This window comes from Zootoca vivipara, chromosome 1 (genome assembly GCF_963506605.1).
Source record: "Zootoca vivipara chromosome 1, rZooViv1.1, whole genome shotgun sequence".
NCBI classification, from domain to species: domain Eukaryota; kingdom Metazoa; phylum Chordata; class Lepidosauria; order Squamata; family Lacertidae; genus Zootoca; species Zootoca vivipara.
This window is the reverse complement of record NC_083276.1, coordinates 42,422,503-42,446,236: the sequence shown is the minus strand read 5'-3', so window position 1 is coordinate 42,446,236 and position 23,734 is coordinate 42,422,503. Positions and strand designations below refer to the sequence as shown.

Sequence of the window (23,734 nt, the reverse complement as noted above, 5' to 3'; positions counted from 1 at the left end):
TTGAGGAGCAAGAGTGGGACCCAATCGGAGGGGGAATGCCTGCTAGCGTCACGAGGGACTTCCCGAATAGGCGCCCCAGGGGGTGGGGACTAGGTTTGAAAAGTTGGCGGGGAGTAACATGGCAGTGCGGCGGCAGCTGCAGCTTTTGTTCCAGGAGCCCCGTCTGGAAGGCGTGATCAAGGTGGATCGGGCGGAACCCGGGACGAAGAGCTGCCGCCATGGTCAGCAAAGCCCAAAGCTTCCGGAGAAACCCGGGGAGCGGGTTCCGGGTTCCCGGAGTCTCAGGCTAGAGGACTGCGTGCTCTACCAGTGCCGCAGTTGTCGTTCGGTGCTGGGCGACTCGCTTCATCTCTGCGCCCAGGAGGAGAAGCTCCGCCTTCTCGTTTGCTTCAGTGAGTGGATCACTCTTTTGAGTGTTGGGTTGGCAGCCTCAGAGCGAAAAGGAAAATGCGGTTTCTTTTCTTTAGAAAAAGAAAAAGCGCGAACTTTCGAGCTACACTGGGCTTTTCATCAATCAGGCTGCACAGATGTTCAAATAAATATACGCAGGATTGTTGTCGCACGTGACAATGTACACGGGTTATCATTACACCTGTTACATTTGTGTTGGGGTCGTGCGAAGCTCAAAACATGGAATTTAAAAGATTTGAACCCGTGGTCCCAAAACTCCCCCCCCCCCCGCGCAGGCCACTTGAAAAATGTTGGTGGTCGTGACGGACTGCTCATGGTTTTTATGCCTTTTTTACCAACTGTGATGTCTTCTGCCAGGTGCTGTATGATTTTTATTTGTATTTTTATTGCTTTCATTTCTTATGTTGTATTTTATTGTAATTCAAACTGATATGTAATGCAGAAGAAATAAAAGCAATAAAAATACATTTAAAAAACAAAAATGATGTATCCCCATGAGACCCTGCCAGTATTGGCAGCAGTAGATATATATACAGGAGATATATACAGTAGATATATATATATATTGGCCAAGCATGAATGTGGACCTCAGGCCATATATGACACTCCACTTGCCCTTATTCCCATAACCATTCTGAGGCTGGAAAGGCCACATTCACACACTAAACCAATTTAGTGTGATGTGAATAAACTGGAGAGCCTTCTGTTGGGGTGATTTCCACCTCTTCTCCTCATGTGGCATAGTCATGAGGAGTTCAGAAGCTTAACTGGTTAATCTTAACTGATGTTAAATAAATCAACATCAAACCATTATCTAAATAAAGAATGGTGTGAATTCCAAATTACAGCATTAATTTCTATCATAACAGGAATCCACTTTTGCAATCTTCAGTGAGAGAGTGAGTCCCTTTTCTACTATGATTTCTGAAAGCGACATTTTTAATTTAGATCTTGGCTTGTGTAAAATGCTTCAAGTAATTTAAATATGCCTGTAATAATATATATTAAACCTAAAGTGCATGTTACAGTGATTCTAGCACTAGCAGTAGATGTCTCTTATTTTTCAAGCATGAAGATAAATAGTCTTGTTGCTATGAGATCCATCTGAATAATTTACAGGTGTCTTTAACAGGTCCCTGGATAAATATTAAATGAAATAAAGTGTTTGAATGTAATGCATTGAGGAATTCTTATCTTTATTCAATCTGCAAAATCTGCTTCTCTTTTCAGAAGTTACAAATGATGTTGTAGTGGAAGATAAATTGATGGTCTGCATTGAGGGAGACCTAAATGGATGGTGAGTTGTTGTTTTTAATGAAAATTTACTACATCGGAAGCTTAGAAGAGCAAGATTATCTTGGAACCCTATGCCACCTTTTTGTTTTATTTGCATGTGACTTGGGGAAGGTGGCTAATGAAATAAATAATATTTTATTTGCCATACTTGTTTTTTCAAAATAAAATGCCTGGCTTAAGTAAATATTTCATTCCCAGTGAGCATCCTTTGTCTCTGAGAAATTGCTCCTTTTTGCAGATGTGCAAACAGCAGAGGGAATCTCTTCTTTCCTTTGTTTCCTGGGGTGGGTATCCTGGGGTCCTAGAAGAGTATAGATAAAGATCTGGGCAGAGAAGAGTTTCTGCCTTCTCTTGCTTTCTGACTGTGGAAACAATAAGATGTTATGGGAACCAGTGAAAGAAATTCGGAAACATCCTCCCTGTTCCCCACCCCAATTTTCTGCCCTATCAGCTAAGCAGAGCTTTCGATTTGGTTTTTCATCCACCTTGGATTCTCCCACCGCTGCCCCCGTAGCACTTCTTTGTAAATATTTTGGATGAATGCAGCATCTTTTGTTTAAGGATGCATATTCTGTAGTAAGGAAACCATGCTGCATTCTTATCACTAGGAATATGTTCATACAGGCTTTTGCAACACCCCTTTCCCCTGTAAACCTGGAAGCTATATACTAATGGAAAGATGCATACTTCTGAACAGTTACTCTAAATTTGGTTTTTATAACTGAATAATTCTGGATTTTCTAGGGCAAATTCAAAAAATGTTGCTTATGGTGGCTGAAGCCCCTAGAGTTTGGTAATAAAGTAGATTATGGAATGCTGACTTCACAACTGGTCTTTTTCCCCCAGCACCTACAACATGCTGTACTGTCGAGAATGTAAAGCGGGAATAGGTTTCAGACTCTATTGTTCAAAACCTCTGGCTTACCTGCGAGGCTTCTTTTGCCTTTTGAAGGACAACATCATATGGTTAGTGTCCAGATGCATATTGAACAGATCAGATGGTTAAGTCATGCGGATAAACTCCAGTAAAATGAAGGGTAACAAACTGACACATACAAGACATCCTGTATAAGTTTTTTTATGAAGGTTTGTTTTTGTTTTTTTTTTAAAAAAAGGCATGCAAAGGATTTTAAAAGGCTTTTCCAAAAGAGATACTGGCTGATGGCATCATTTGTAGACACTATGCTGTGGTAGTTACAGCAGCACAATATGTAGCTAACGCTTGGGTAGAAGCAGGCGTTTATACAACTGAAAATAACTATACCAATAGTAACACCATGGTGTTATGAGAGCTGATCTAAAACTAACTTTCCAGTGGGAATACAAGCTTAGGAGATTTATTCAATTAGTCACTAGAAAGTACCATTCATATTTTCTTGACCTTAAGGGTGATTTCCCTTAATTGTGTCCCCCCCCCACCTTTTTATCCCATCACCTCTACAAAGAGCTCAGGGGACTGCTTCCCTTCCAGTTTAGATTCCCAACAGTCCAGTAATATATGGTTAGTGGGAAGTACAGGTCCAAAGTCACCCAGTGAGCTTCATGGCCAACCTGGGATTAGAATAGCCTTGCTATTACACTAAACAATGATCATGCAGTCTTGTGTTTTGACTTGTGAATGACAAACAGTAATGTCACAGCTCAAGACGGTGCTTTTCGGTGCAATACATTTACTTGTTGATTGGCAGCTTAAGTATTACTTCATTGATAAGGCATTGACACACATATATGCTGTGTGAAAGGGCTTAAAACTGGCTATAAAACAGAAGTGATCTATGACCACAAAAGTTTAGCCTACTTGAGGAAGGGACAGGGAAGGTGAGAAGTTATTTTCTTGAAAATAAAATAAGTGTTTTATATTGAATAATTAGGTCCTTCAAAATAGATTGTTATGAATCTGAAATGTACTGCAGTATGAGATTGTGGAAACCTATTAATTTCAGGAAATTATATCTCAAGTTAGGATATAATCACTGAAATCAGGATGTTGGTAAAATACTATAACATGGTTATTATTCATAATTTTCACTTTTGAATATTTAGACTTCGCTTGCTGGAGTAGACATAAAATGTTGAAAAAATGAACACAATATTCTGAAAAAGTGCAATATAGATTGTTTATCTTCTCCTTTATTCATACATTCCTATGACTGATCAGCTAATTTCAAAATGTATTGTCTTTTAACCTATTTTTCAGTTACTTGTTAAAAACTAAAACCACAATTGAAGCATCAAAGATGACCTGTCCTCCTTTGAGCCTAAAGGAACAAGTAGAGAAAGTAAGTGTTCTTCTGTTTTTGTGTTTGTTAACTACTGTTTTCCCCTTCTCACAGGAGAACTGGGCAGATAAAAATGTGACTAAATGTACAAAAAGATTTGCAACCCTTGCAACAGAGAGCTTCTAGTGAACTTTTGTTAGGCAGCTATCCTAACCCCATTCACCTGGCATGTGTGCGGAAGCGCCGCTCAGGCTGTGTACTGTTCGGGGTGCGAATGGCACCCCAAAACGGATTGAGTACGCAACCCAAAGTACCACTGTACTTATGAGCAGACATAGATAGAATTGTGCTGATAGTCTTTGACAGGGCAGAATTTGAACCTGGATTTCTCTTATAGACTGTTGCACAATATACTGGACTTTGAGGTTTAAAAGGAGTAGTCAGAGCAGTCTTTCAGACATTTATGGAACATAGAAACATAATAATGGGCACAAACTGTTTTGAGGCTTGGCAAATCAAAGGCAACCCCCCAATTTTGAGAAATAGAAGAAATAGCTCCCAGACACACTTAGCTAATGATGGTTGTTCTTTCAAGCACATGGTTGTATGAAAATAGGATGCTGTAGTTAGTTTCCAGAAAATATTTATACTTTAAACTGGTAAATATTAACATTTACCTTCTCGCTGTAGCTCATCTCGCTTTACTGGCCGAGGGAGCCGGTGTACAGCTTCCAGGTCATGTGGGCAGCATGACAAAGCTGCTTCTGGCGAACCAGAGCAGCGCACGGAAACATCGTTTACCTTCCTGCCGGAGCGGTACCTATTTATCTACTTGCACTTTGACGTGCTTTCAAACTGCTAGGTTGGCAGGAGCTGGGACCGAACAATGGGAGCTCACCCCATTGCGGGGATTTGAACCGCCGACCTTCTGATCAGCAAGTCCTAGGCTCTGTGGTTTAACCCACAGCGCCACCCGCTTCCCTATAGGGGACCTACCTGAGTTTAAATCTTCCCAAGTATGCTTAAGTGTCAGACTACACAGCTGACAGTACTGACATTCATCTGAAGCCAGTGAGGTAGACTAAAAGGTGAGGAGCAAGTGGAACCCTATTTGCACATGACAAACTGTCTTACACAATCCTTGAAGGATTGGTTGTCAACATGCTGGGTTCATGCCAATCAAGTTTGGAGAGCTATCATGAAGGAGTGCTCAGCTGCCCTAGTCTATTTCCCAAGATACATGAAAGATATCCTGTGAAAACCCTGAACAAGGACTTCTGCTTGTGCACTGGGGCTCCCCCCCCTCCTTCCCCTGTGCCCTCTATAATTGGGTCAAGGGGGTGTTCGGTTGAGAGAGCACCCAAAACCGGTAAAGGGGATTGATCCATATAGCAAGCCAAAATGCTTGACCTGACAGAATAGCCTTAGTGCAGACATCCCCAAACTGCGGCCCTCCAGATGTTTTGGCCTACAACTCCCATGATCCCTAGCTAACAGGACCAGTGGTCGGGGAAGATGGGAATTGTAGTCCAAAACATCTGGAGGGCCAAAGTTTGGGGATGCCTGCCTTAGTGCAATGTTGATTTTCTCCCATACCTTTAAAAGAGATGCCTCTCAAATGCAGAGTTACAAGGTGTATTGGACAATTTTTTGTTCTCACTGACAAAGATTTGGCTGATATAATTGGTTTTCTGCATCACTTCATTTTATCTAAGCTTGGTGATTTATTTTTTGTAGTTAAAGGAGAGCCTTGTTTTAGCGCACATGCGGATAGAATGGTTGGTTGAGAAACTCGAAGAAAGAAACCAGCAGAATTTGGTGTCTGAAAAGCAGGTCTACAAAGCAAGACTACATGGCCAAGCATCTGGGGGAACAAGGAAGAAGTTGAACTACTAACTGGTAGAATTTCTGCAGTCACATATCTGCATTTGGCTGTGATGAACATGAGGTTGTACTGTACAGTATTTGAAAATGGTAGTGTGATTTGGACTGTCAAATGGATTACACAAAGCTGTTTCCTTCATAGAAAACTCAAGTCCATTTGCTGCATATGAACTGCTATATTTTAATATGTGCACACATAGTTCTGCCTGAATTTTTTTTGGAATTGTTGCATCTGTTGTTAATACTACCCTAAACTATTCAGTGAATGCATGTGCAGCCTCTCTTTAGAGGAAATGTACAGCTTGTACAGTTTTGTTGGTGGCTTCAGTTCAGTATTTTATTTTAAATTTGGCTTGAGACAGTTCAGTCCACCCAGTAACCTGTTGTGTAAACTAAGTGTCAATTTAAAAGCTATTAAAATCTCATCAAACTTAAACTCTAACTGTAACACCAGTTGAATTCTATGCTAACAACAGGGTTTAATGCTGCCTAAACTACCAAAGGTGGAGCATAGGTTAGGAAAGGAAACTTTACAGATGTGAGGCAGCCTACATAAAGGATTTTCTGTATCTCTCTTATTAACTTTATGAATTGCTTCCTATGAAACATCTCAAAGCAATTTAACAATAAAAACAATTTCAAGAATGTGAATTCCAGTGCTGTTTAAATGGTGTAGACACAAATTTGAATTTCTGAGAGACGCAAAATGTCTTTTTCACTACCCTATTTTGAAAAGTTGTTGCGGACAGAATGGACGGACTGGTTAGCTGCTTTGGTAGTGCTGCTTTCCTATACATTTCACCACCTGATAAGTTTTCTGAAAAAAACAATGCAGTTAACTTAAAGCTGAGTACTGGGAATAGGAGGGAGAAGAGGCACTGCAAAACACATGACAACCAATCCCATAATGGTTGAGAAATACATGAGAGTATGAAGTGGCTCAGATGTGCTAAAAAGCTTCTGGGGTTTCACAGCAATCATAGCTTGCAACGATTAAACATCTTTCTCCTGCTCCATAATGAAGGCAAACTTTGAAATATGTGAACCTAGATTTCTATCATTTCAACAGTTTGTCCTAGAAGAAATGACACAATGGCATTTTAAGTGCATTCTCAGCCCATGCTGCTTTATTGCTAAAAAATTGTATACAGGTGCAGAGTTTCCAGGTTCAGTTTTGAACAATTATTGTTTACAGTGTCAAAAGAAGTTTTAACACCCTCTTTCCCTCCCCAAAAGATGCATAGATATAAAAGCAAGCTGCCTTTTGGAAATCTTCAAATATATACAGGGGTAGATTTGTGGTATTTGTTACATAATTGTGCAATGGGAGTAAATAGTTTGCAGTGGCATATAACTTCCTTGTCTGTTTTGCTTGTTCAAGTGAGTTAACAAAATGTAAGCCTACTTCTAAAATTTATACAATGTTTCTGTACATTTCCCCAGACTCTAGTTTTCACAATCCTTTTATTATGATCAGTTATCCTCCTATGCATTTGCAAAGACAATCATTTCTTTGCTCTGAAAGAAGAAATTAATTAGCAGAGACCTAAATCACAACCTACAAGAGGGGCAGAGTTTCGGGAAAACAATTCAATGATAAAATACTATGGAGTCTTTTCTATTTTTTCACCTGTTAACATGAAATCAGAGGGGCAGTCAAACTGATGTCATTACAAGCCTTCACTCATGTCTCCAATATTCATACATCTATTTGGCAGCTACTAATTACTGAGACTGGCAATCTAAAAAAAATGGCCTCTATAACAAGCTTAAAATAAATGATTGGGAAAATAATCACTAACATAAAATGCAGATTTGCCGTAACATATTCTTTTTCAGATATATGAGAAAGCAAACTTTGATATGAAGAAGTGTTTGTAACTTGCTCTGCAGAAACTAGTATAGCCATAATCTAGTTAAGGAACTTTAAACTCAGTGTCTATTTTAAGCAGCACCTTCACACTAGGAAAATAATTTTCTAGTCCAGGTTTAGATACAAGGACTATGTTTCTACTATCCTCTACTTAATATTTAATATGTATTCGGCATATATATTCTACCATTAAATGCACCCACTTTTTACTTTTTTTGTAACTAAACCAATAAATTTTTATGGGGTTGTCTTTAACTCTCTTGAATCTAGTTAGCAAGCTCCACTCCTACTTAGCAAGCTTTAACTTGCTTTGTGTCTAAAGCAAAACTTTGCCATTTTCAGATTAGTTATTGTAAGGTATATTAATGCTGGTCTGAAACCAGTTCATCTTGCTATAGCTGCCTTACAGGGTGAGAGATACCTGGTGGGGAGAACCTGTCAGTTAAACTCAATACCTGAAGAGTATGGACTGCTTAATGATTTCATCCACCTAAATTCTCATTTATTTGCAGCCAGCAGGTTGTGATCCAGGTTCCTTCCTTCCTTGTTACCTGAAAAATCCTACTACATACAACATTTTGCTATTGCCCTGTTTGGGCTTCATCTAGTGCCTTCTCTGTACTCTGAAACTCTGCACCTTTTTATTTGTACAATTGCAGCAGCCAAGAAACCCATCTTACCACCAACCATGCTCATATTATGTAGGCTCAAGGGACCACAATGAGCCTGGTAAGAGGTCAAAAGGGCTCGTTCTGCTGATTCTTCTTTCAAATACACAGTTTTGGTGTCATGCTTCTCTTATTTGTACATTCTGCCTCCTTTAAAGAGACAGAATGTTCTCTAAAATCAAAATCTGAGAATCAAAGCAGTAAGTTCAAGCTATTGGTATATTAGTTTCTATTGCTTCATTATGTATAAATGCATATATCAATTTACTGGTAATAACTATAACACTAGACATCTTAATCATGCATAATTAGGATACTACCTCTATAAAAGACTTGGTTTGTGAGCCTATGTGCTTGTGCCATTGTCAATTTTCCAGTGTATGCTTTCCATACTTGAGTTTCACAACCTCATCTGCCTTCCAAGGGTTTGTCAAAGATGGCAGAGGACAGATAAGTTGCAACTATTTAAATGCTAAACTCTGTGGAATGTTCATTGTGCTGTAATTAGGAAAAGTTAACAATTCCACCTAAAACCAACTAGCAAGTGATCAAACTCAAATGCTTTCATCCTGCCCCCCCCCTCCAGATAGAACAGGAAGTCAATTTCCAGCTCTAAACCTGCTTCCTTTTCATCTAGTTATGTAGGAAATCTTCACCTTGGGACATTCTCCCCTGCCCCATCACATGACATATTTTCATTCTCTAGTATTTTGTTTTCCACATTCCTGTCATAAGACTCCTTTCATACAAATGAGTTCTTTGTCCCGCTGTTCAGCAGAGACCCTACTAAGCTTTTATTCCTGCCGTCTTTGGGGAGCACCACTTAGCTGACCATTTCTCTACATTTCAGGGCAGGGAGAACACATTGCCTCTCTGTGTACAGGGTGAGGGCATAAACTCCTTGTCCTTCCTCCACCCCCACCCTCACCCTCAATCTTCAAGTACTTAATAAAGCATGGTACAAAAATTCAATTCAGCTTAGGCCTCCAAATGCTGTTGCAAAGACCCAACACTACCACTTGCAAACTTGCCCTCTTCATCCCAGAAGCCTGTTTGGAAATTACATTTATTGGCACCCATGTATTGTGCTTGGACTTCTACTGCTCAATATTTACTGTTCTTCAAAGTGCAAAGCAAGAATAAAAGGAGTCTAAAAGGGAGAAGTCAAATAAGGGGGATTTTATCATAAAAACTAGTGCACATGTAGAATAGAGACAGACTATGAAAAAAGAGCCCTCTGCAACCAATCATAAAGAATGGTACTAATATACTTAGAATGAGATCCTGTTCTCCACTGATAGAATAAAGGCTGTTAGGAGAATAAATGGAAGGCCGGGGGGGGGGGGGGAACGGAACCACATGTATACCCGAAGTGCTGCTTACATGCCATGAAGAGCCACTTCATAGAAAGATACACCACCACCCCCATTAGCTGCTTACGGAAACAAATTTCAGTGCTAAACCTTTAGGAGTTTAAATACCACAGCTACTAAGGTGCAAATTGCTTAAGTGCAATTTGTTGAAGCCGCCTCTGACAGGTGTGCTGCTGGGGTTGATGGGACCTGCAGCACAAAGCTTCTGGAGGGCACCAGGTTGGCAAAGGCTGCTCTGGAGAGTAACAGAACCCCTAATTTCTATAGATCTAGGCACCAAAGCTCTCAATTATGAGGCTATGCAAGATAGCCAAGCATCTTCAAACAAACTGTTAACCACATCCTAAATGTTTCTGACTAAGCACCACAACAGCAAATCCTGCATGTACGAAGCTCGCACACTCATCCAGATACCAAGCTAAAAAGTTCATTATTTATTAAAATGGGTAGCAGCAGCACTATGTCAGTCAAGCACCAGTTTTGCTAATTGAAAAATATCTGCAAACCAGCAATTCAAAATAAATTTAGAGCAAAGCAAGTCCTATTGGTGGCATATCCTTTCAGATTCTGCCAGTTTGCTCAGAATGCTTAACAAAGTGCAAATTTCCTTAGCCCTAGAATTATGTTTGTTTGAACAGTAAAAAGTGCCTTGTATATTTTGTGATGTTTACAAAACAGTTACAGGTTTTTGTTGACTATTTTTTCACATATCAAGGACAGTCTCCTTGATTCAGATTTCAAATGTTATTTTGGAAACCATTAGTAAAGCTCATACTGCAGTATGAATATATAGGGGTCGTTCTGTACAGAATATATATCAATTCTACTTTTAAAATATGGGCTTCTTCCATCCACTTGAACAGGTGGCTGTGTTAATCAGACTGATGATAGACACTGGCTACCCTTTGGCCATATTCTGCTTATGGAAGGCTCTTTAGTACAGTGGAAAAAGGGTTGAGGCACTCTTCAGTGATTCCTCCTTCCCACTCAAATCTGACCTGGAGAATTGGTGGGCCCTTTGGAACAGCATGGGTGGCTGTTGAGGGGAGGGGAACTACCCAAAATAGCCTTGCTCCCTTTTCAAAAGCCTTCTATTGTCAGGCACACACCAGCTGGGATATAACTCCTTGCAATTAAGGAAAACAATAAAGGTAAAGCCTTCAAGTATACATCCCAACCTTGTAGATGAATCTGTTCTACTTCAGCTGAATCCTGTTTAAGGCAGAGTTACATATTAGGCTTACAGTTTACATGGTCTTCAGTATGTACATGCATACTAGGTTAGTGCAAGCTGCATTTTAAAGAGGTATGAACTGCACTCTATAGAGTGGTGAGGGTAGAAGATTGCCAGGCATACCCATCTAGAATAGAAGCTTCCAAACTCAAAAGTAGCTTTTATAATTAAGAGTGAAACCACGTAACAGGCTTACAAGTTTTCAAAAGGTTTTTTAAAGAGAAAAAGAACATTTTCAGGAGACACAACACTTGCCAGGTGTTAGGATGCTTTGTACCTTGCCAACATTCCTCAAAAATTTGACACATCTAACCAGCTTTGGGTAATGGCAACAAGTTTCCACAATCAAATCTAAATTGCATGTGTAGGTTGAACCTGGCACTGTCCACAGTCTCTGAAGAGTTCCTTTTCACACCAGAAGTTCAACTACATGCTATCTATTGACAAGGAGGACAGGGGTTCATCCACTTCCTCATGCACACTGCACCTTTAGCCCATTTCTGCTCTAGTTGCATCAATTCTGAAAAAATAATAATAGCTATGCAGGAGTTTTAAACAGGCTCCTCACTAAAGCATTCAAGTGCCAACTTCCTTTGAGTAATTTCCTAACATTTTAAAGTGAAACTGTCATCATGTCAGGCAACTCCCTGCAACACAGAGCACCACAAACCTATTTGGTTAGTACCATTTATTCTACTATACAATACTTGCTAATGCAAGTAGTTCCTATTACATGCAAACAGTTATTGCTACTAAAGTTCTATTAATTAAGTCATCTTATGGCTTTATTTGCATCAGGGATTCTTTCCCCCTACATACTGTGCTATTTTGCATTCCAGTTTCAGAGGTATTTTTCCATCAATTGATTCTCCCAAGCACTAAAAACTATTTCATTCAATGGGACAAATACATTTCTTTCCAACAGAACCTTGGCTGAGCTCAGGTCCTCACTGCTCATTTGTAAACAACCCACCTCCCCAAATTTCAAGGGAGAATAGGCAGAGACCTTTAAACATAGATCTCTCGTTTTGTGGTTAATTAAATGTTTCCTATGAATTTTTAGCCAATGGTAAACCAAAACCAGAAATATTTTTTTCCTCACCAAGGTGGCCATTTACAGACAAGACCAAGAAAAAGATGCAGTATCCTCTTTAAGCTACAAGTAGTTGTTTTCTAAAAACAGAACCAGAGCAGTCCAGACTACAGGATCTGAAAAGAAAAATCAGATGCATGACTTGCTGATCTGATTTATTTGAACTAAAAGCAAACTGATTAAGCAGGGAGACATCTTAGTGACCCAAATAGTTGTACTGCAATGATTTAACAAAATTTAAAACAGCAAACTCCTTCAGGTGTTCTATGGAAGTAGGAAAATGAGAATCATTTGCTTTCAAAAATAAATACTACCGATCTTGAATAGCAGTAAAGGTAAAGGGACCCCTGACCATTAGGTCCAGTCATGATTGACTCTGGGGTTGCGGCGCTCATCTCACGTTATTGGCTGAGGGAGCCAGCGTACAGCTTCCAGGTCATGTGGCCAGCATGACAAAGCCACTTCTGGCGAACCAGAGCAGCACACGAAAACACTGTTTACCTTCCCACTGTAGCAGTACCTAGTTATCTACTTGCACTTTGACGTGCTTTCGAAGAACTGCTAGGTTGGCAGGAGCTGGGACCGAGCAACGGGAGTTCACCCCGTCGCGGGGATTCGAACCGCCAACCTTTTGATTGGCAAGCCCTAGGCTCTGTGGTTTAACCCACAGCGCCACCCACTGAGTAAAAGCTTACAAGGTCTTCTGAATGGAGAACAGTCATATATGAAGGGACATTTTATGAGAACATGTTGTGGGAAAGATTAGCCTCATGTACACTTAAATCTGTGAAACGTCTTAGTCCAAGAGATCAGTGAATTTTCCCATTGCAGCAAAATATTATTTGCTCACAAAAGCACTGTTTCAATTGTGGTTTCTTTGAGGTACACTTCTACCTGCTTACAGATTCAAGATCCATGCACTCCTCATGCTACTGATTTTATTCAGCACTGTATGCTATCATTGCCTAGAAAGGACACTGCATCTTTAGCCCATGACCATAATCTTGTCAGTTTCTTATGAATTACACCATCAGCCTTGTTAATTTGTCACTCTGAAATTGTAAAAAAAGTACTACTAGGCTCATGCACTGATCCTAACATGGCACTACAGTTTTGCTACAAAGCACTAATGCTTATGGAACTATACACATCTCAAAATGGAAGACATTGGTGATTTTGTTGTTCTCAAACAACTTGTAACATTTTGTCCACAAGTATTAAAATATATTTATATGTATATATTATACTATTGCACGTGCCCGGTATTTGTTTTTCATAAGGAAAGATTTCCTGCCAACATGGACAAACAGATGCAGATCAAAACAGAAAATAAAAAGATTAAGGCAGTATTGCCTTGACACAGTACTTTTAAGATGCTACAGGAGAAGTACTACAAATGGGATTCTTGGGCCATGTACAGCACTCGTTTCTCCAAGATTTTAAACTGCGTCCTCATGTAGTCAGGGGAGCTAGAGGGAAAGGGGATGGGGGAGTTGTTCTTTGCTGGAATTTTGTGCAGCTGATATGGCCACTTTTATATCTATCCTGACAATTTAGGGAAACTAAACATTTTCACTCTGTGCCAACATATTCTTTTACAAATTTAATCTGAGAGAAGTACGTAGCGAAGACAACATAAAGTCTACCGACATAGAAGCAAATCATCACTACACTTGATGTCTTCTGAATTTTCAGTTCCAGAATGAGAGATTGTTTCACTAAGAAGCCTAACCCTGTATCTAAAATCCCAATAAATTAAACAGGAATTCCTGTTCAGAAGAACCTAGAAGGAAATCCAACTACTTTTATTTCTGGGCTTCAATTTGAATTAGGAATTAAGTATACTTCAAAGCCAAACTAAATGACAACCATTACAATTTCCCCCCAGCAAGCTGACCCAAGTCATAAATCTGATTATGTTCAGCAGTTATAAATATTTACCTGTTTGATAATCTTCTATTAAATATTCTATTTTAAAAAAAACTTATTTGAATTAAGGAAAGCAGCTGAATAAACTTACCTAAGTATTTATGTGAATCTTTTATTAGACTGTATAAAAGGAACATAAGATTAAGTGATGAGCAAATACCAGTGTGTGGCTTGGGATGCTCCTTTCAAAACTATCAAATACCCCAAACAGTCGCTGTTTTCCATCATAGGAAATATTGCCCTTGCTACCTCACACCAGATATTAAGTAGCACTGAAAACATTGATAACCAAGACTGACCATTATAACATGCACTCCCATTTTTTACCCAGATTGAAAATATTTTGAAGCCATTGGCAGATTTTAAACTCACATTTTCAGTAAGACTGAAGGTGCAATGCTGAGGGCTTCAGCATAAGGAAGTGGGGGAGACTTTTCTAAAACCAGGAATCAATCTACCCTCACAAGGTGTGGCTAATAATCAGCTATTATTCCATGCTAAAGAAAATGTCCTATATGAATCATGTGCAATTGAGACAAAACATCTTTTGTAAACATGTTAGAAACAGAATTTCCACCTTAACTTTCAGTAACCCACAGAATTAGTGAAGAAGCCCTTTCTGAGCATGCGTTGTCTTTGTTCATCCAACTGGTGGGAAATTTCACATATATTTTACACTATCAGTTGGTGCCTTTGGACAAAAGCTTGGAGAAAGGTATTATTCCTTTTGTTGCTGAATTCCCTAGGAAGACTGAGGATACCATGTAAAACCCACTGCTCCTGGGTTTGGTTTCAAGATTTCAACCCCTTGGGAAGGATCTTGCTAGAAAAGCAGCAACACACAGCATCACCTCTCCTTTCCAGCAATTATGTAAATTTATATATGTTTTGTTTTTTAATAGTCTACTCAAAACAGTGAACAAAATTACTCTGTGCTACTGTGCTTCAACTGCTTCACATAATGGCATCAAGATGGACACCTATAAATTGGCTCCTTTTAAAAGGAGAAAAATTCCAACAGGGCAATTTCGCAAGCTGTTTTTTTTTTTTAAGAAGTTATTCCTCATTTTAAGTACACCTGTATATCCTTTTATTTCTGCACAATATTTTCTTTAATGGTTTGTGTAACAAGTTCCAAGGATATATCAATTTGCTCGCTTCTCTAAATGCTATGTTGAGAATAGGCAGTTATCTTACCAAGGTAGTTTGAAAGGGGGGAAATGCCAATCAAATTAGGGTTATGCCTCCATCTATATGCAAAATCATCTAAGGAGTGCAAAAACTCTGAACAAAAAGTTTGCATGTTTCAGTGAAATGTCAACCATTAATTTCAGTTGCTCCGCAAGGACAGTAATATTTTTTCTATAATACAGGCTTTACATCTCCAATTCATGTTAAGGAGTGGAGCAGAAAATGAGCAGTGCTTCTTCATTTTCCCTCATGGAGATAAAGGAAGGAGTTTTCTTCACCAGAAGTAGTCAAAGCTCCTTTAGCAGCCTGTGTGGGGTCGACAGGAAAGGACCTGGAAACATACACACACAAATTGACTAATTAAAAGAGAAAGTAATTTCACTCTAAATTAAGTTGAAACTGACTTCACATATACATTTTATGGGAACCATGGAACTTTTAAAGATTTGGAGGAATTGTTTTACAGGTGAATTACAGTGCTTTTGACCCCCTCCCTCCCCCCATGGTATTCCAAGCAGTTCTTATTCTGGGGGCCCTCAGGTTTCACACACTAAGAACAGATCCTGATTACTGTGGCCAATGCTATATACATTATGAGTAGTGCTAGAAGTCTACCTGGTACACCATTCAAGATGTATAAAATAAGCCTATTTCGGGGATAAATGCTAATTAATTCAAATATTGCAATGGAATAAAAAGATTGCCAGAGGAAGAAAACTTCAGAGAATAAACAGAAACTGTGAGCAGCTGGTGAGTGTTTCATCATTTCAATACAGCACACTTAGACTACGAGTCGGTTTCATGTCATGAGGGGAAATGGGAGACCCAGCTTCCTTCCCCCCTTGTCGGATGACTCCAGAGAGGGTTGGCAGACTCACCCCCCTGGACAAAGGGGGAGCACAGAAAGGCAGGCTGATGGAAGAAAAAAGAAAATCTGGGTTGTCATTCTCCCATGCGTTCATTTAGTGAGAGAGTGTGATGACTGTCCACCTGCAGTCGAGCTGGCAGGAAGTGAATTTGGAGAGATGTTGCTGAGCCCACTTGGGTAACCAAGCAGGGCAGTGTAAACGCATCCAATACTCCACTTCTCTGCTGGAAAAAAGCTTTCAAGTGGGTAGTGGAACTTCTAACACCCATATACTTTTATCCAACTTTATACATTTCTATCCAAGGACCTGAAATAATTTCTGTCAATTCAGCTTAACACCACCTTTCCATATTTACTTACTGTTGCATAAGACTACTGTAATTTTCTGACTCCTGATTCTTTGACTACAACCACAAGAATGTTTTCCCCTGCGTAAGAAAAGATTAAGAGCTTTTAAAAATCATACATCAGGTCAAGCAATATCATAAAAAGCTAACTTTCATGGGCGGTTGTCTTTATTCTGGTATGGGTTATTTATAGTTATTGGTTTTAGAACTGCATGAGAAGGGAGTTAAGTTGTCAGTAAAACTACTAAGTTTCTTAGTAAAAACTCCAAATGGTATGCTCTCATCTGAACCAAGAACAGTAAGCCCGCAACTTACCTGGGGGTTATGTTCCAGGAATTGTGCCTAAAGCCAAAACCATGTATAGTCAAAACACATTGGGTGCAATTGCCAATGTCTTTTTTCCTGGATGTGCACCTCCTTTTACTTATTTTTATTATTTTGCCTAGTGATAAAGCTTAATGCGCACTAGTTAAATGTGTGTAAGTTGCAGGCTTAATGTATAACACAAACATTATTCCTAGGAGGCTAGGCAGCCAACAGCTTTCATATTATCCAAAGAAGGGTTAAACCGACACTTACCTGTTGCTTTATGGCTGCAGAAACTATCACCAGGAACTCTTGCCTTTAGCTTTCTGATAATTTTCTTATTCTGACTGCCAATCAAGATGGTGCATGCACGGACCTGGGCACACAACAGGAAACAAACTCAAGTTCAGGCCACAGGAAAAAATGTATCACATATTGCTCTTCTTATCCTAATTACAGGTAGGTAGCCGTGTTGGTCTGATGTAGTCGAAACAAAATAAAGCTCATACCAATTACAAACTTAGTTGGTCTCTAAGGTGCTACTGGAAGGAATTTTTTTATGTTGTTTCTTATCCTAAGATACTGGGTTTCCTAGTATTGAAAAAAGTCTCCACCCAGGGCTTTTCTTCTAGGAAAAGAGGTGCTCCGGAACTTGATGAGCTTTTCTTAGGGGAATGCCCAGCTAAATTTGGTGATCATGGGGGGGGGCGCTCTCTTCTTTGCCCGCTCACCCCACTGCCGCTGCACTGCACCAGAGACTGTGCCACTCACAACCTCAGTTGCTCAACACGAGGTGCAGTACCACCCGCAACCTCTGGCACGCAGCTCTGAGTGATGTGCCCCCATGCTGCAATGCTACAGAGGTGCCAGAATGCACCAAAGGGGTGCTGGAACCCATATAAATCATGATGACAATGCACAGCCTGCTAATATAACAGACAATGTCCTTTCAAGCTGAGGCATAAATTATCTCATAAGTTTTGTCTTAAGGAATAAATAGAAATGCTCATTGTAATCAATGGGACTATGTAGATGCAATGCTAACTATGCCACAAGAAGCTGACTTGCACACTTCTGTTCTCATCCTGCCCCTGGCAAATGTGACACAACTAGGAGCTTCTAACCACAATTAGTGGCAAACCATGATTTACAACAGTCTCTAAAACCCAACAAGCTATGCACACCACTTCTGAAATGTACAGCATCTGAAAGGTACAGGTGAATCCCAAACGCTTGGGGACATGTGCACAGGAGCTACCAATTGATTTTGCCTTCCTGGTACCTTTCCACTGTTTGCTTGGAGTTACAATTCCTTCTTTGGACCTTGTCTTTATTGCTCCATACAGTGGTAGCAGGCTGTGTAAAGCATGAAACAGCTCTTATCTTCAAGCCAATGCATTTAACATCAGGGTATGATTCATCAAGATCATATTTGCCTAGCCTTCAGTGAACAGTCAGAAATGCAATATTCAAATGAATGCATTTTTTATTCAGAGCCTCTGCATTTCTTCAGCAGCTTGTAACAGTGCAGTCATAACTAAAGAAGCACAAAGGGTTACATTTCCCTCCAATTACTATCTAATCAAGTAATATGAAATTCTCGGGGTAAGAATGGAGTGTTTCAAATAGAGAAGATCAGAAAATCTGCAGTTTCTAATTAAATTTCAAAGTGAAGGACTACACTTGGGTCTCAAGAATGCAAAGCTGACAAGTCTAGCAGTAGACTGATGGATCACCTGTGAGCAGGGGTGCTCATCATACAATTAAACACACACATATACCTGGTACACACAAACAGTACCGTAGCATTCTGGTGCTTAGTCACTTTCTGCAATACACAATATTTTTAAAGGCAAAGAAGCGTGAGCACCCTTAGAAATTTCTAGCTACTTAAGATGTTCTTTAAATTCTCATAGCATCTTGCACTCTGAAATTTTATTTTAAAAATCAAACCGCATTACCTACTCAAGAAATTTTTTAAGCATGCTGACGTATTTAAATTCTCTGACAATTCTCATGATAAATTATAGTAACTGAAATACTGAGCTACTTAACTAATAAGAAAGTAAGAAGGGGAGAGTGGGAGAACTTGGCTGCTATACGTACTACTTTCGGATCTAGTCACCTCTCCACATATCTGAGAGTGAGTTTTTTCATAACAAAATAATGCATGATTTTCCAGTGACATGATGAAATTATACCCAACTCACATAAAAAACCGTGGAATGTGAAGATGCAAGTCAAGGTATTGAAACTGTAATGCAAGATTTAAAAATAGGTTTGTATTTTTGAAACCACTGCTACATTCACAAAGCAGGTTGTCTACTCACCCAATTAATAATATAGTCCCCTTCACCCTGAACAGCAACACTGAAATATTTAATGTATTACAGTAATACAATAATTATCATGATGCTAACATGGCATTATGTAAAGCAGGCATCCCCAAACTGCGGCCCTCTAGATGTTTTGGCCTACAACTCCCATGATCCCTAGCTAACAGGACCAGTGGTTAGGGAAGATGGGAATTGTAGTCCAAAACATCTGGAGGGCCGAAGTTTGGGGATGCCTAATGTAAAGCTTGGAGGAGGGGGTGCCCAGGACTATTTTGTGATGCAAATCAATTTCCCAGAACAGTGGTTCTTAATTTGCAGAATTTTGACATCAATAAGACTAAGACCAAAAAAGAATCTGAAGCTCTATCTCCCTACTCCATTCAGCGAAATAAAAACTGGAGGCTGTTTTAAAATAACCACTTTGCACTGAACAGAGATGGGGAATAGGACACAGTTTAGTCAGCAGCTATAATGAATGAAGGAGAATGATTCTAGTACCAAGCAGTTTTATTCTGCTTTCTTTTAAAATAGTAAATAAAACCAATGAAGTGAATGATAGTAAAATGTAATTACTTATAACAGGTACTTTGGCAGTACACAACAGTAAAGGGCTGTTATAGGAATTGAAATTTCTGTACTTCATCTAATTTAAACCAAGATCTAATAATGGCACAGCACTGCTGAGACTCAAGTGCTGCAATATCAGTATAACGTAATATCCCATTCTTCTAGATTCAGGTAGGTAGCTGCGTTGGTCTGACCCAGTCAAAATACAGTAGTACCTTGGGTTAAGAACTTAATTTGTTCCGGGGGTCCGTTCTCAACCGAAACTGTTCTTAACCTGAGGTACCACTTTAGCTAATGGGGCCTCCCGCTGCTGCCCCGCTGCCCCCATGCGATTTCTGTTCTCATCCTGAAGCAAAGTTCTTAACCTGAGGTACTATTTCTGGGTTAGTGGAGTCTGTAACCTGAAGCGTCTGTAACCCGAGGTACCAGTGTGTGTGTGTGTGTGTGTGTGTGTGTGTGTGTGTGTGTGTGTATATATATATATATTGTCCAGCAGCACCTTAGAGACCAACTAAGTTTGTTTTTGGTATAAGCTTTCGTGTGCATGCACACTTCTTCAGATACCTGTTCAAAGATTGTATTTTCCTCAGAAAGTATGTGGTGTCACATCAGGAGCACTGATGGCATACAGTTTCAGAACAGAGTTCATATATCCAGAAGTGTGCATGCACATGAAAGCTTATACCAAGAACAAACTTGGTCTCTAAGGTCTCTAAGGTGCTACTGGACTAAGGTGGTCTCTAAGGTGCTACTGGCTCACCCTGCCCCCCTATGCAAGGCGCCCACATGGCAAGCTACGCCACTGGCCTGAAGGCACTTGGGGGACCTTCAAACAGTGGCACTCAACTGATTACTTTCCCCATCCACCCTTCTCTTGGGAAAGGCAGGTGGGGTATGTTGGGCACCACTGTTTGAAAGGCTTGCATGCCTTGGCCACATTACCCTCAGGCCCTTCCCTTGGGAGGGTGCTTGACTTGCTACTTGAAGATTTGGGACATTTTCAAGCAGTGACAGCAACCTGGCATTCTTTCCATTAGTTCTTCCCTTGGGAAAGGCTTGAAAGGGGCTTGGCTCACAGAGAAGAGGGCTGGCAACTACAGTTTTTGACCCTGGCAGTAACACTCGCCAAAAATGATAGATCCTTACTTGGGGCAGTTTGAATTAGACCTCCATTTCTTCACATCTGTCTCTTTTCCATTCAAAGACATTTTGGCAGCTGTATAAATAAAATCTCCTAAGTATGCAATTAAAAAATAATATTTCTGCAGTATCTACTTCAATAAGATGCAGCTGCTCTTTGTCTATATAGCAATGGATACAGTGCATACAAATTAATGCATTCAGAATGCACTCCAGCCATCTGCTGAAGCTCACCAGCAATTCTGAGATCTGCCAGCTTGTTCCCAGTGTATGTTTCAATGTTTTTTTCCAAAGCTAGTCATAATTTATTACTTCATTGCAGATGGGCTCCTATTTCCTAACATCTTTAAGAAAACAGCTGATCTGTCACTCTTGCTTCTATGTGTTACTTATTAAATACAGAATTGTAAGAAGCAAATAAGACCCAGGGTTGTTTTACTTTACAAAAAAGCAAAATTCACGGAAAAAGTAAATAATAATGGAAAGAAATATGTCCACTTTTACGAGTATGGAAACAGGACAACTGAAGCCTCCCTGATCCCCACAAAAACATATGGCTTGTTCCATTTCTGATACACACAAGCACATGAAAGCTATGAAGTGCAAGACAAGAGAAAATGGGAGCTGAATCAACAAGATATACAGCTCTCACAGGAGCCAACTCCTGGGGGTCGTGGGGGCTTCGGACCCCACAATAAAATCTTTGAGGGGGGTGGCCCCACAAAGTTGATGGGCATCGCCATTCAAATAGCGTGTGGGAAATGCGTCATGTGGTCGATTATGTGGGGCGGGGCTTACCTGGTCCCCCACGATATTTTATTCAAGTTGGCACTTGGCACCCCTGTCAGCTCAAGAAAGAAGGAAGGAAGACTAGAGGCCGGGCTAGTCTGCTATAGGCACGACGAACTCCAGCCTTCTCTCGAAAAACACGGGAGCTACAGAGGACCCCCCTGGAAAATGCGCACCGACCCCCAACCCACTTCTCAACACTGGAAAGAAGGCAGGAGATGGTTTCGCCACTGGGACTCCCAGTGAGGCCCAAGTACCCGCAGCACTTCGTCAACCCCACCAGCAATAACTCACCAACCTCACCTGATCTCTCTCCTTTTTGGCTGCTGCACAGCCCCGGGTGCCTGGAGCACCTCGCCCGTGCAGGGCCTCACCAGCAAGCCCTCGCTCACTGTCAGCTTTGGGGAGGTAGGAGAAAGGGATAAGGGGAAAGGACGGGATTGCCCTGACTTGGCCACCAAGGCCAGGCAGCGATTCTCGACCCCCTTGTTCCAGGCGCAGCCCGCTTACAAGTTTGCGGCTCTGGAGGCAGAGAAAAGCGAGCTGCTTCCACCTTCACAAACCCGGGAAGAGGAGGAGGAGGAGGGAGGCCCCTAATGAGGTAAAAGGCCAGAACTGAGGTAATAAGAATAAGCTCCGGACACCAGAACTTGTCTCTCTCCAGCGGCATAGAACCGGGACAGGCACGTACAGAGAGCGGGTTTCGGCCGGCTCAACGGACGGGCTTTGCCAAGTGAGCTCCAGGCTCAATGTTGGTTTTTTTCTATGCAGCGGGCCCTCGTGGCCACGAACCTTCCCCACGGAAGCCCCTGAGCCCGCCATGTCTTACCTCAGTTAAGGCCCCAGGGCCGCAGCCCACGGCGCTCTTTCCTTCCCCCTCACTCCGCCATCTTCCCCTCCTTACTTCGAGCGCCCAATTGGAGGCCGGCGCAGGGCAACGCAAAGGCCGTTCTACAGAAAGCGGGTCCCACCGAGTGGGCCGCTCTCTTGTCACTCACTTCTTCGCTTTGGGTTGCCATTGGGTAGCCTTCCCCCAAACGGCTTGACACGGAGAGGCGATTGGCCAACCGCGATGTGGTATACGCCTTCCTGCTCGTGAGTCCTATCGCCGCGTTGAAGAAGTGGGACGGCCGGGAGGCGGGTGTTAGGCGTTCGGTGTACTCAGTCGTTCAGGTCGCCTCCTAAAGGAAGGAAGGGAATGTGCGTGGTGGCGGGAATGCGCAAATTAGAAATTTTACTTTTGTTTATTCTGTTACATTTCCCCCCGCAGCTGCTCTTCCTCCTCCTCTTCGCTCAGTAGGATGCTCGTGCCCACTGCCACTAATTGGCTCAAGTTGTTGTTGTTTAGTCGTTTAGTCGTGTCCGACTCTTCGTGACCCCATGGACCATAGCACGCCAGGCACTCCTGTCTTGCACTGCCTCCCGCAGTTTGGTCAAACTCATGTTCGTAGCTTCGAGAACACTGTCCAACCATCTTGTCCTCTGTCGTCCCCTTCTCCTAGTGCCCTCAATCTTTCCCAACATCAGGGTCTTTTCCAAGGATTCTTCTCTTCTCATGAGGTGGCCAAAGTATTGGAGCCTCAGCTTCACGATTGGCTCAAGTAAGCGCGTCCAAATTGAATGGGGAATGTAGAACTGGATCTTTCAGTGTACAATAGGCGATCTTGCTTGATGGGCTGATAGGGAACTATAACCCGGCCTCAATCCTAAAAACACCAGGCCCACCCATGAGGCGAGGTGCTGCAACCGCCTCAGGCATAGAGGCAGGCAGGCAGATTCCTCCCTTGTTTCTGGTCTAGATCTTCACTCACTCCTTCACTGGCGGGGAGGAAGGATGCCATTTTGTGGTCTTGGGTTGGCCCTGCCACTTACAAGCTAGACAGTTCTCTCAGCTTTAGCTCTGGGTGTCCTGCAAATTACAGTACACTGGGGAGAATAAGCATTGTATAAAGGGTGGTACATTCACGCCAGTCCTGCTTAGGAAAGACCTTCCCCACTAGAAATGAGACTGCTTAGCTTTTTGTTCTGGCAGGTTGGGAATGCTTCTTTTTTGAAACAGAGCTTGAACTGTACAGAAAATGTTGACCAAAACCCTCATCAAAACTCAGATCACACTTTTCTCCACAGACCGAATCTTGCACTTCCTTGTTCCACCATTATGCAAAAATAGATCTCAAGAAGAAACCCTCTGGGTTTTCAGAAGGGATTTG

The 23,734-nt window shown here is 41.2% G+C and overlaps 1 protein-coding gene and 1 long non-coding RNA gene across 2 annotated transcripts; one reads left to right on the top strand and one right to left on the bottom strand.

Moving 5' to 3' along the window:
- Window positions 1-88: 88 nt before the first annotated feature.
- Window positions 89-6,453, top strand: OIP5 (Opa interacting protein 5). Its single transcript, XM_035111656.2, has 5 exons — window positions 89-392; window positions 1,642-1,708; window positions 2,554-2,673; window positions 3,905-3,986; window positions 5,664-6,453. Exons 1-5 carry the CDS (start codon window positions 119-121, stop codon window positions 5,820-5,822), a joined length of 702 nt encoding a protein of 233 aa, XP_034967547.1. The 5' UTR covers window positions 89-118; the 3' UTR covers window positions 5,823-6,453.
- An 8,508-nt stretch (window positions 6,454-14,961) lies between these two features.
- LOC118083352 (uncharacterized) lies at window positions 14,962-22,506 on the bottom strand. The gene is made up of 4 exons (XR_004692378.2): window positions 22,354-22,506; window positions 16,966-17,068; window positions 16,400-16,467; window positions 14,962-15,502 (listed from the first exon to the last, which is right to left on the bottom strand). It is a non-coding gene; the product is annotated as an uncharacterized LOC118083352 (long non-coding RNA).
- Window positions 22,507-23,734: the final 1,228 nt, after the last annotated feature.